The 13,259-nt window shown below is 38.8% G+C and overlaps 1 protein-coding gene across 1 annotated transcript in view; it reads left to right on the top strand.

Moving 5' to 3' along the window:
- The window catches only part of ABCA4 (ATP binding cassette subfamily A member 4), a 64,613-nt gene that overhangs the window by 12,363 nt on the left and 38,991 nt on the right, over window positions 1-13,259 (top strand). Inside the window, exons 6-13 of the mRNA XM_040072374.1 lie at window positions 368-565; window positions 3,050-3,139; window positions 3,518-3,758; window positions 5,182-5,321; window positions 6,400-6,516; window positions 7,261-7,458; window positions 10,635-10,840; window positions 11,646-11,822. Coding sequence (XP_039928308.1) covers window positions 368-565; window positions 3,050-3,139; window positions 3,518-3,758; window positions 5,182-5,321; window positions 6,400-6,516; window positions 7,261-7,458; window positions 10,635-10,840; window positions 11,646-11,822 — 1,367 coding nt within the window. The remainder of the gene's footprint in view (window positions 1-367; window positions 566-3,049; window positions 3,140-3,517; window positions 3,759-5,181; window positions 5,322-6,399; window positions 6,517-7,260; window positions 7,459-10,634; window positions 10,841-11,645; window positions 11,823-13,259) is intronic.

The following is a 13,259-nucleotide window of genomic DNA, read 5'->3' as shown; positions in this document are numbered from 1 at the left end:
ATCCTTTGGCACTGGGAAAATAATTTCAAGCAAGCTGCAGCTATCCCTCTTTAGCCACAAGGATGGGTGGGATGGCTTCAAGTGTGCTTAGATGACAGTGAGGAGGGGAAGATGACTCACAGGGACTTTTGCAATGAAGGGAAAACTCTAATGAAAAGACAAAAATTTGTCTGAAGGCAAGGTGGTCTAGCACAACATCAAGTGAAGGTGATTCAAGGGTTGATGCTTCAGCTGACCACATCTCTCTGCCATTCATTAAAATATTAGCAGGGCGATATCAAACTGTCTACATCTGATAAATTTTTAGTTGTTCCTGAGCCATATGCAAGTTTTATAATAGTAAGTGAGCCATTGTTTTTGGTTGCAGTTTGCCTATGGTGTCCCTAACTTGACTCTGAAGGACATTGCTTGCAGTGAGACGCTCCTGGACCGCTTTATTATCTTCGGCAGCCGAAGAGGTCTCCCTTCTGTACACAAGGCCATGTGTGCCCTGTCCCAGCACAATCTACAAAGAGTAGAAGATGCCTTGTATGCAAATGTTGATTTCTTTAAGCTGTTTCGGCTGGTAAGTATTAACAAAATTATCCTGCATTATGTGGACTTTTTTTTTTTTTTTTTGCTTACATTTCATTACCCTTCAATAATTTTGGTTGTTTGTTTGTTTTTTGTAATACATCACCAATTTTCCAAGTGGTCTTAGTTTATTTACTCCTGCAAATGTAAGGTTATGGATGTGTGATTGTTAATCTACTTACCAGCAGGACACCAGATAGTTCTCAGTATGTTTTGGGATGAAACAGATTAAATTCACAATACAGCAGAATGAAGAGATTCTAATGCAGTTTTTAAATCAAAATTTGTGTTGAAACATTTCTTTCCAGTGTAGCAAAACAGTGTGTGGCAAACCCTACGGGGACCCTCCTGAGTATTCTGAAAATACCCAATACCCATTCTGTCTTTGCTCCATCCAGCATAACAGAATTTTATGCTGCAATCAAAGTCATGATGCAGCTTGAGTTGGCATAGCCATGTGAGCTGTTTTTATAAAACCCAAACTAACCAAACTAGGAAATTGTGCTAGCTTTCATCACTCTTTCTATAGAAGGTTTTCCTTACCTGTGTTCATTTTCTTTGCCCTTTTTTGTGTTCCTCTTTTTATTGTGACCTTGCTATAAATTAACCACTTCTGCAGCCTTGGTTTAGTATGGAGATATGATGTCACTTTATATGTATGTATAAACATAATTAATATTATTATTTTAAATATATATAATAAAATACAAATTATAGCAAATAAATAATTATTAAATGGCATATTTTTCTAGTATTTCATTTGTATTGTGCACACTGAGGTGGTGCTTTCAGAGAACTATTAATAAAGGCTCTAAGGTCTCTTTCCTCATGATAGCAAACTTAAGTGTCCATCACTGTGCATATATCTTTCATGTTTGTTTTTCCTCTGATCATGCTTTGCATTTTTCAACACTGAATTTAATTTGCTGTTTTTCACCTTGTACTGTAATGTCATGAAACCATCACATTGTCAGTTTGCTTTATAGGAGCAGGCAGGATTTATGAAAAACTCCTCAAGTTGCATTGGAAGTATTGATTGGGCTCTTCTGCCACAGCAGTGTTGCACTATAATTAATTTAACATGGATTTCATTCAGCTCTGAGTTTCCCAGAACTAGGAACAGAGGATGCCAGGGGCTATAAGTGACGCACCAGCAAAACACAGTTTGATTATTGTGGCACTGATAGTCAGTCATTGTGCCCATGTGATTTTACCAACCCTGATAAGGATCTGTTGTCAGCTTCTGAGAGCACCTGTTTTCCATGCCTAAAAATTTAACTTATGCTTGCTGGAAGTAGCAGAGAATTAATACTACAGTATTTCTAAGATAGATTTTCAGTACTGGAGGACTTCATGTGAATATTCACAGTGTACTGCCCAGCTTTTTTACAGGTTTACAATTCCTGTTCCTCAGAGTTTCAAAAAGACCAGGTTAAGGCAGGTGCCCCAAGAAACCTGTGTAACCTTTGCACAGACTGCTTCCCCTTAGGGGACAAGGGGAATTGTGCATTTTGAAGCCCTGCATGTATTCTTTCTGCCAGAACATCAAGTGCCAGATCAGAACACGCTAACGTGAGTTTTCCATAAAAACTCTTGCTTTTGTGACTCCCTGCCAGGTACCTACACAGTGCAGCTTTCTGCTTTCTTAACCACCAGCTGACTGAATGGAATGGCAGGCAATCAGCAGGGTGTATACGCATTTTTGGGGAAGGCTTTTTAGGGGCTTGGCTCATAAATATCACACTCTAGCTATCTACAAGTCCAGCTTTATATTTTGTTGTAATAGTAGGAGAAATGCCAAATCCAAATGCACATGATTCTCTAGACAGCTGACAAAGAAGGATACAGTAGTGCAAACAAAGTGGTATGTGACAGTACTCTTGGTGTCCCCTGTTTCTCTTAAGTCATTGATAAATAAAACATTAACTTCTATTGAAAAGGCAGTTTGGTCAGTCTGCAGGAGCCTGGGAAAGTAATGCTTTCTCTCAGGTTTGACAGACAGTGAGGACCAGACTGGCCAAAATCGGGAAATCTCTGAAGTATAAATTTCTACAAATTATTTACCTCTGTGGCAAAAGGGTGCTTCTGTATCAAACCTTAGCTAAATTTGTAAGTTAACAAGAGTCTGTATATCTCACTGGAAGAATAGCCTCTGTGAGAAGCAGCTTCTCAAGTGTCCCAGTTCCTGCATTTTTACACCTTTTGTCATGGTGGACTTAGATGAGCAGAACAAATCCCAAGCCATATTTTAAGTGGCCTGTGTTTATTTCACCCTTGTATTAGAAAGAGCATTTACACAGACTACTGTGTGTCTGCGTGTGCGTACTGGATTTGTGGCCCCATAAGACAGGCTTATAAGATATTGTTCCAAATAACTCAAAGAATTTGAGCTACAGAGATGCCGTTTGGATTTTCTTCTCATTGTTATAACTGTTGTCATGTAGAAGCTCATCTCTATTTTTTTGTGTATCCACAGCTTCCCACTGTGCTGGACAGAAACTCAGCAGGTGTTGACCTGAAGGCCTGGGGGAGGGTGCTGTCTAATGTCTCCCAAGCAGTACAAAAGGTAAGTGGTCTAATAACAGATTATGTCACTTGTCTGCATAGCTCATAGTCCTTGTTCTCCTTTGTTGTTTTTGTGTTCCAGTTACCTGCTTTACCAAAAAGAAAATAGACTTGTTGGGAAAGAGCTGATTCCTTAAAAATTCATTCTTCTCTCATTACAAAATAAATGTGGACATAAGCATTGGCAATTCTGAAGTGTATTCTTTTCTTCAGGAAAGATATGGAAAACAAAAACTGAAAATGGTGCCTGTGACCAGGGCAGAGCAGATGAAAGGATGAGGTTCTGCATTTACACTTTACCATCTGGGCATAACTGTGACCTCACCAGATACTTGCCTGCTTTGAGGGCTGCAATTAACCAAGTCTTGTCTTACTGCAGCTGGCCAGGAAGCCAAGTGTTCAGGACCTTTTGAGGGTTCTGCAACCATTTGTACAAGACGGAAGGCCAGAATCCTTAGGCCACTTGGTGAGTTCCCTGTCGGATCTTTTCTGTGGCTACCCAGAAGGAGGTGGATCCAGAGTGCTTTCCTTCAACTGGTATGAAGATAACAACTACAAAGCTTTCCTGGGGATTGACTCAACAAGGAAGAAATCTGGTTATCTTTATGATAATACAACTAGTAAGTTTTTCCACCAAACCATTAAGAGACTCTCGACAGGTGCACTTTATGTTCAAGTACTAGCATAGAATGTTGCTTTTATAAATAACATTTTAAAGCAATTGTTTCAGGAAATTAGAGTCAGGTGAAATGAATTTACTATGTACTTACTTCATAGCTGAAAGCAGACAAGGCCAGGAATTGACAGAAATAAGCATTTGCTTTTAATATGGAGGCATAAACATAGGCATGATCATAATTAAGACAGTCCCTCTGTTTTATCTTCTATTATGTGCTACTGATATAGGAAGAGCAGTAAGGTTCAGGAAAGAACAGAATGGCATTCTGGAATTACTTTTCTCCAGAATATTTTTCTAAACTTTATTTTTTCTCTTAACTTGTTTGATGGCCTGGGGCACAGGGATTTAAAAATCTCTCCTTTCATATAATAGTCAATTTAATGCATGGTGGCTGTTATCTTACTGTGTAAAAGTAAGTCTGTTTTGTAGCGGTAATATTCTACAGCGTGATTACATTTTATACAGAAAATATTTCAATTTACCAATTTCTGTTGTTTTTATTTCCTCACTATTTATTTCCTCCTATTGTAATAGGATATAATGCAAAGAGCCAATTTTTTACCTTTTGTTATTTTGTCTTTTTGTTGTGTTCCCTTCTGCTTGCTATTTAGTTTTTTCTCTACAGTGAGGTCACCAGCAGTTCTTTCTGTACTACCACTCATGTTATAGCTGGTAACACACTATATTCTGTGTCCCTTCTGCTACGATAGATATAATTTCATGGTTACAGATGAGCAGATTGCTTACAGAGACTCCTACCTTTCACTGCTTCTGTTGATACTTGGCTCTACTTATGACTGAGACTTCCAAAGACCTATAAAAGGCCCAATACTCCATCTCTTCAACCAGGAAATAAATTAATTGAATGCTATCCAAGTAAATTAATTACTTCATAGTGCAGGGGTAAGATAAAAATATTTACATTAAAAAGTTTAAATTATTGTAGGATCCAGTTCTGAACTGTTCTAAAGTTCAGCATCTAAGCCCGCAGGATCAGCTTTGTATCAGTGTCAACTACAATACAAAGGAGCTAAGTCATTAGGAATAAAGCAAGTAAAGCTCAAGCTGCTCAGTGAGTTCTGAGCTCTTGTTTCCTCCCATTTGAAATACCGTGTAAATAACAGCAACTTTCAAATGGTTATTTATGTTTGCTTTTCCAATTTCCATAGCATATTTTACAGCTCCAATATCTACTTAATCTATCTTTTCTATCCATTCAGTCATTGTAATTCTGCATTGCAGGATGTGCTTTAATTCATTCAGATTCAAACTGTCTGTACTCCCAGCAAAAAGCCCTGCAGGATGTTATGTGTGACAGGATTTTAGTAGGATTATATAAAGACTGTCTTTCTTTCTGTCTTTAGCACCGTTTTGTAATGCATTGATCCAGAACTTGGAATCAAACCCTTTAACCAAAATAGCCTGGAGTGCTGTGAAGCCCCTGCTGATGGGAAAAATTCTCTTTACTCCTGATTCACCTTCTGTACGGGAAATCATAAAAAATGTAAGATGTTCTGAAATGCGAAAATGTATATTTCTAAAAAATTGCATCCCAAGAAACATTTTTTGGAAAACAGTTACCCAATTGCCTCAGCCTAATGAGATTTTCTCCTCAAAACTCCATTTGTTCTGATGGTCCTCAGAGGAAGGACAGGTACTCTGTTTAACAAACAGAAGACAGGTCTTCACTGATTCATCCCATCTTGGTCCATGCTGCACGTTTTTTCCAGCTCGTCCAAGCAGCTTTTTGTTGGCATGAGTCCACATTTACACTAGTAAGCATAGTATTATTTATTTCACAAAGGTAGGGACATGAGCAGCTCTGTGCCAGTAAATATTTAAATGGGGCAACTCTGAGGCTTGGATGAGCTTATTGAGAACTAACACTGAGATATTGCAAACCAATAGCAACATCAGAATTTACTATATGATCTTTTGAAATCATGAAGAATTTTCACTTCATTAAAATAGGATGGAGCTCTTCAGCAAAAACCTTGAAGTTGGGTGAAATGAATCTGAGCAGTTAAATCAAAGTTGCATATGAGCTTTTGACCACCTCATAACCAGCAATTCACTACTCTAGAGATCTGTACAGGGCACAGAACTGCTGCACAGAAGAACATCAAATTTACAGTAGCTCTGCATTTCAGGTCTTAATGTCATAGCTATGGGAGTATCTGTCTTTTCCAGCTGCCTCCCATTCATTCACCTACTCACATCATCATCTTTCTTTTTAGTTCTTAATGGAGAGAAATAGTCAGGGGGGGAAATTCTAAAAAATAATTCTACAAAAGTCTGAGTATTTAAAGGAATTTAAGTTAACTAGGCTTAATGTGGAATGGCTTTTTCCGTTACATATACCACAGAATTTTATCCTAGGTGGCTTTGATTCTGGCTGGATTTTACAGATTTTTTTTTTCTGATGGTTATTAGAATTTCTGTATTTGAACAAGTTGATTAATTTTGAAGGTAAAAACTACAGCTGTCTATGTTAGGGATTCCCCTGTCACCAAATCCTGGATGGATCATAAATTCTATCACCTTAGATTTCTAACACTCTATTCTCCTGTTTTTTTAATCAGGCAAATTCCACTTTTGAGGAGCTTGAACGCCTCCACCTGTTGACCAAAGCTTGGGAGGAAGTAGGACCTCAGCTGTGGAACTTCTTTCAAAACAGCCTGCAAATGAATATGATCCGTGTATGTTATAGCTTACCAAAGATCCTCAGAGCAGCCTTTCACCATCTTTTATTTTTATTAATGGAGAAGACAATTAATTTGAAAGGTTTGGCCAGAAACACAGCCTTTGCAGCAAGGAAGCTGTGGCCTTTAAGGCTGTTGGCTGCTGGGCTTGGTTTGAAGGCAAGTCATAGATGCATTACAGCATCCCTGTGGCAAAACCTCAGATCTGGACAGTCAAGAATTTGGCTGATGACTTCTTAATAAAGGCAACAAGCGCTGCTTCCCTGCCTCTCAAAAATGTCTTTCAAGGACAACTTGATTTTCTTGAATTCTGTATAGGCAAAGAAGGCAGTAAGACCATACTTTTTGTAGGCCAGACAGAAATTTATCCTGGGAAATTGCTTATTTCTGCATCCTTTAGACTTGACTTTGGTCGGCTGCAATTACTATCTGTAGTTAAAGTTTATAAAGCACTTCATGCTAGAAAAAACCTTTGGTTTCCTCATTTTTCTCTATTGTATTAGACATTTATAACATAAATCCTCTTGCTTTTAAGGAAAGAATGCAATAAATAGTCAAGAAAAAGCTTCTTTTCATCCATTCTTCAGATCACACATCCAGTTATGCAATTCCCCATTTTGACTGATTCCTTAGCATACCCTTTTGTCCTTGTTTGTGTGTTATGGAAATGGAAACTTTCTAGCCAAACAGGGCATGGACAGACAATCATTGTGGCAAAGCTGTCATGATTTGTTTCTTCAGGACTCTCTGAAGCACCCTACAGTGAGGGACTTCCTGAACAGCCAGATGGGTGCAGAAGGCTTCACCGCAGAACATATCATCAACTTTCTCCACAACGGATCTTCAAGGAGCCGGGAGAAGGGAATGGTGGACTTTGACTGGCGCAACATCTTCAGTGCTCTAGACCAAGTTCTGCGTTTGCTCAGTCAGTATTTGGAGGTAAATTTAGCCTTGCCCCTTCAGGGAGTAGAGGTTATCTTAAAACCGGTTAGGCAGTACTGGGGTCTGTGGTAACAGACAAGAAAGTTAAAATCATTAAATCTTTGTTTCAAGTTGAATCTCATTATTAAAAGCATGTGTTTAGAATAATACAATGGGACAAGTACATGAATGATTATTATTAAAAAAAGATCAATTTAATGATCTTCAAATGCTTTGTTCAAACTCTTGGTTGAATGTTTGAACACATTTCAATGCTGAGAGGCAGAAAGTGAATGCCAGACCTCAAAGAAATGGTTTTTTGTAGGTATTAATAACCAACAGGCAACTCATTTCAGCAAGGTCAGGAGCAGAGAAACTAACAGTTCTTTGGTAAGTCCCCTTGCAGGTTTTTAAGCAGCTGATCAAAATTCCATTGAAATAAATGGAGTTTCCACTTTTCTGTGGTCACCTTTGACAATATGTCTGTCTCTTTCTGGCAATCTGTACCTCTCTTCTCTAGCAAGCTCTTTTCAGTGGTGCCTTCTGAGGATTTTTGGGAGAAAATTTGTGCTAGTTATAGGCAACAAGACTAAGCCTAACTCCTAATTTCAATCCGGTTCAGTCTAAAAGACTGTTTGTCCCCTGCTAGAAGGCAGGAACCGAAAGTTTATCTGCCTTCCTACAGCTAGTACAAGAAGGAACAGTAAAGGCTTTGCACAAAGCTCTGCTGATTCATTTAATGATCTTTTTGTATCATATTAACAGAATTATTTCTTGTCAAACTGAGTGAAATACATTGTGTGCAGCAGGTCAGTGCTGGAACATCAATAATATCAGAACAGTTACTGTACCTGGCAATAGATCTTTGTGTCCTAATGTTCTTTGTAATGAGCTTATTCTTTAAAGTCTGCTGTTTACACGGAGTTGTAAGTACTTGAGAATGTTTTCCCACTGTGCCAGACACAATGGCAACAAATTCCCTTTGGGGAATAGCCTGCTCCTTACCACCATAGTATGCAATAAGGACAGGTGTGTTGCCAGCACCTGTCTTTGATGACTCCAAGTTCTCTGCTGTAAGCTGTGATGAAGCTGAGAATCCCACAAATTATGTGGTGGCTGCACCTCCTCGCCACCCCAAGAATTTCCTGTTCTTTCCTTTGATTACATCAGACCACAGAACAGCTGAACTGTTAGTGAGAGCTACAGAGTCACCTCTTTATATTTATTATTCCCTGGTTTTATCTTCCAAACTGGTTCTTATTATTTTGGTTTTGGTTTTCCCATTTTCATTGGACCATTTAAAATTGTTAAATAATTACTGGGAGGAGATTCAAAATAAATTTCCCCAAGTAGTTGATAAATTAATTTTTATATAGTGAGGTTTATGTAGACACAAAATGAGTTCAAATTCAGTGGGGGAAAAGAAAAACCTAGGTAGAGCATACTGCCTTTTTTTTTTTTTTTTTTTGAATGCAATTCATGTTAAGAGGAATAAATTCTAGCTTTTGGCTCATAGACGATGATATAAAATGTCTTTTCACTTTCAAAGTGTGTGAACTATTACAACACTCCTGTCTTGGCCGATGTTCTTACACAAGCTTAGGTTTCACTCTACTCATGGAGAAGATCTATAAGCATGTTCTCTGTTTCAAACACTTGCAGCTTCCTTTCCCGGGGCCCTGGATAAGAGCCTGTGCTGCTCCTCAGCCCACTCCAGGCACTGTCTGTTCTGCAGTGAAAATCTAGACAAGTTTAGTTACTGTCAGTAGTTTGAGTATTGTTCTCACAAATTCCCCTGGAGAATTGTCTGAGTTCTTCTGCAGCTGAAATAAGTATCTTGAAAATAATTCCTCCTGGTAAAGAAACAGCAAATAATCCTCCAGACCCTGTAAAGACACAGTTCCCCAGGAGGGGTTTGTTATGCACACACTGCCACTTTTGCAAGAACTGAACTGAATTCCTAAACTCAGCTAACACCATGTGAGATAAATGTTTCCAAAAAAAATTAATGCAACATGACCTATCAGTCTGGTTTTATTTCTCTTCTGGCATGCAAAATTTTCTGCCTTATTTTGCTTTCTGATATTAAATTCTACATATTTTGCTTTTCTGAAGCAAAAGGGAACATGGACACCTACAAACACCAGGAAGAATAAAACCACAAAGTGGTGTTATCAATTTAAGCACTGTTCTGTTGTGAGTTAAAAAATATATTTTCATATAGATCCCATTAAGCTGTGATAGTATAAGTTCTAAAGGAAACAGAGCATGATTTTTCACAGGGAAAGGTTAAGTAAAGGATTCTTTAAGATGAAATAACAAGTTACCAGTATGAGCCCTTTGATGTGGACTAATTTTTAGTTACTGGCTTGCAAGAAATGATGGAGAAGATAAGATCAAACAAGTTAGCCTGTTGGAATTTTATGACGCAAAGGAATTTAATAAGTATCTTTCCAGTCCATCAGGAGTTAAATACTTCTACTCTCTGTTAATATTTTGCCAATTCTGAAGGGCAGAAGCTAAATATACAAAGGTAAATCTGTAGTTTAAGAGACAACTAATGTTAGAGTTTATAGCATTCACAATCTTTGTTTTGCAATGCCTACGTAGGACTTCAAATGGAGGAACATAAAGAACTTAGGTTTTGATGAATTTTTGTCTTGTATATGCATTAATAAGAATACAGTTTGTAGTAATAACAAAGACTAAGAAAGAAGACTTTTTTTTTTTAATTGAGATAGCTAATAGAAATGAAATGTTAATTTAAGTCAGCAGGTAAATTGAGTGTCAGAATTCAGCAGGGACACAAGATGACCCGTTAGATAAATCAATGACTTGTCTGGTGTCACACAGGAATAAATGTCGAAATACCTAAGAGACATTAAAATTTAAATGTATGCTCTGACTTCTCAGTGCTTCACTTGACAAAGGGCTTTTCATCTGAAGTCCACAACTAATGTTCTTTTATTACTGATCAGTCATCCTTTAGCTCTCTAGTATTCACTCAGGCATTTCCTAGGCTGAAGAAGGGAGGAGAAAGTCAACTTTTAACAGTTTCATCATAAAGCTGAAAATAACAACTGTTTCAGCTGAACCTACCTTCCTTTTCTGTTTTCAACCACTGTTGTTTGCTTTAATGTATACCTCTTACTATTTTATTCCCCTGTAATTTTTCTCTTCGTAATTATTTGTAGTGTTTGACCTTGGATAAATTTGAAGGTTATCTTGATGAAACTCAACTGACTCGTCAAGCCCTTTATCTGCTGGAGGAAAACAAATTATGGGCTGCTGTGGTTTTTCCAGACTTAGAACCTACAACCAGCAATCTCCCACCACATGTGACATACAAGATCCGAATGGACATAGATGCAGTGGAGAAAACAAACAAAATCAAAGACAGGTATTTACCTGATAGTTAATTCTCAGTTCTTGCCTGCCATAAAATAAATATGAGTGACATAAGGGTGTTAGAACCTGTGTTGGATACATAAGTGAAATCCAGCTGTATTTGTTAATGGTTACTCTATTGTGAAGCATAGAATCCATTTCCAGTTACCAGGTACTAACACGAATGATATCACTCGTGTGACAAGCCAAGCAGTGGGTAGGTGCAGGAATACAAGGCAAAAGGATGACTCTGCTCAGAATCTGTTCAGTAACCTGCTTCAGTTTTTACATGGTCCCACCATTGGGAAAGACAGACAAGGAAGTTCTACATGGATTGTGACTCAGCTCTCCTCCACCTGGACGCAGAACGTCTTTGCTGATCCTCCTCAGGTCCCCACCAACCCCTCACTTAAAGGGGTAGAATTTCTCAGGATTGTCTACAGAAGAATATAATGGTATCTGGTAGTTGCAATTCAGTTGTTCCAGTATAATTTCCAAGGATACCATATTCCAAATACAGTTGTTTCTATTCTAGAACAGTTGCTCTGCTACATGACTAACTTATGTACATTTTTGGCCAAAATTGCTATTCCAAGTCAGTGCAGAGAAAATAAAAGGAAAAAAAAGAAGCTTCCACTTTCTTAAGCAATAGCACTAGTCTGATAAATCAGTGTCTAGAAAACTCCGGGCAGTGTCCCTACAATTTCAGTTGCAAAGACTATTTAATTAATTAATTAATTAATTAATTAATTTTCCCCACAACCTTTCCCTAAAATCACTGCTTACCCAAATTGTTTCCATGTGAATTTTCTTTTGAGGTACTGGGATCCTGGTCCAAGAGCTGATCCTATAGATGATTTACGCTATATCTGGGGAGGTTTTGCGTATCTCCAGGACATGATTGAGCGTGGGATTATAAAGACCCAGACCAGCACTGAAGTGCCATTGGGAATTTATCTGCAGCAAATGCCATATCCATGTTTTGTGGATGATGTGTGAGTAAAAGCAGTTTGTCTTAATTCTATTGAATATTTGGATTGCTGGATGGTTTAAGATTCTCAAGCACCAGAATTAACCTTAAGTTATGAATGTCCTAAGGTATAAATGCAAGAGTGATAACAGAGACACAACCAAATTATTTTTTTTTTCCTTATCCTGTCATAACCCAGACTCCAAAAGTCACCTGTGCCAAGATTCTATCCCTAATCCCAACCCTGGCCTTTGTTGCATCCTGTGTCCAGGCCTAAAATTACCTCAATACACTAACCCCTTAAAAGCAGCAGTTTTCTTCCAATTTTCTTCCCTGTTCACAGTGTGCCTGCTCCAGTGCTGCGGTCTGTGATACTCCAGCTGTCCTGGGATACTTCTCACTCAAAAAGAAAAGGCATTAGAGAAATCTTTCCATAGTTCTGTCAGTGTGCTCTGTGCAGACAAATTCTACTGCTTCTGATAAAAGCAAGCTGCTGACACATAGATTGACCTGTCATTCCCATCAGTCATCATGTGTTGGTCTGACAAAACATCGCCCTGGCAAACTCGCCGTCTGTTTCTTCCCCACTGAGAATACTGCAGAGGCAGAAACCCTGCCTGCAGTAGCCACCTACAGTTCAGGGCTGGTGTCCAAACTCAGTGATGGCCTCTGCAGAGACCCTGCTTAAGTGAGGCAAGTGCACCCTCATGGTGACATGTCGGCTGTGTTGTGCGTGGCCGAGCGCTGGTTATATGCGTCCACCAAGGGGCAAAACTCAGTGTGCCCCGGGCCGTATCACAAAAGCATGGGTTTGTTTCTCCAGACCAGATTGTTTTTCAGGAAGTTTTGGTGGAAAAGTGAAGATTTCGCCTTTGTTTTGACACTGGCATAGCTTTGATAGCATATGGCAAAAATGTAGTTCTATAGAGCTCAGGAAGCTGAAGATTTTTTACTCCTTGTTTTTAGCAACTGTGAGCTTTTGGCCTTTAAACAATGAACACTGGATTCCACAAACCCCATTATACATAACAATGTTAATTAGTACTATTAAACAGCTCACATAAGGATGAACAAGTACCCTGGGAGCCTGAATAATGAAATCATCCACATCAATCCTAACGAGGGAGACGGAGATGTATTCCCTCATCTTCTTTGCAGGATAACTCCCCTGGGACAGCAAGGCCATCAATGCCAGCGAGACATTTTTTATGTTAACGTGTTCCCAGACTCAGCGAAATAAAGAGATAAACAGTGCAGCTGACGAACTGTGGCCTGCGCAGGACCTTGCTTAATAACTCCCATAACTGTGGTGCGCTTAATAGAAAACTCCCTTTGGCTCAGCCTGCATTGGGTGCTAAGGGCTTTGGTGAGTTGACCTTGACTGGATGCCAGGTGCCCACCAAGCCTCTCTATCACCCTTTTCCTCAGCAAGAAGGGAGAAGAAATTAAGATGGAAAACAAC

The sequence above is a fragment of the Hirundo rustica genome, chromosome 9 (genome assembly GCF_015227805.2).
Source record: "Hirundo rustica isolate bHirRus1 chromosome 9, bHirRus1.pri.v3, whole genome shotgun sequence".
Lineage (NCBI taxonomy): Eukaryota > Metazoa > Chordata > Aves > Passeriformes > Hirundinidae > Hirundo > Hirundo rustica.
This window is presented reverse-complemented; position numbering and strand designations above follow the sequence as displayed.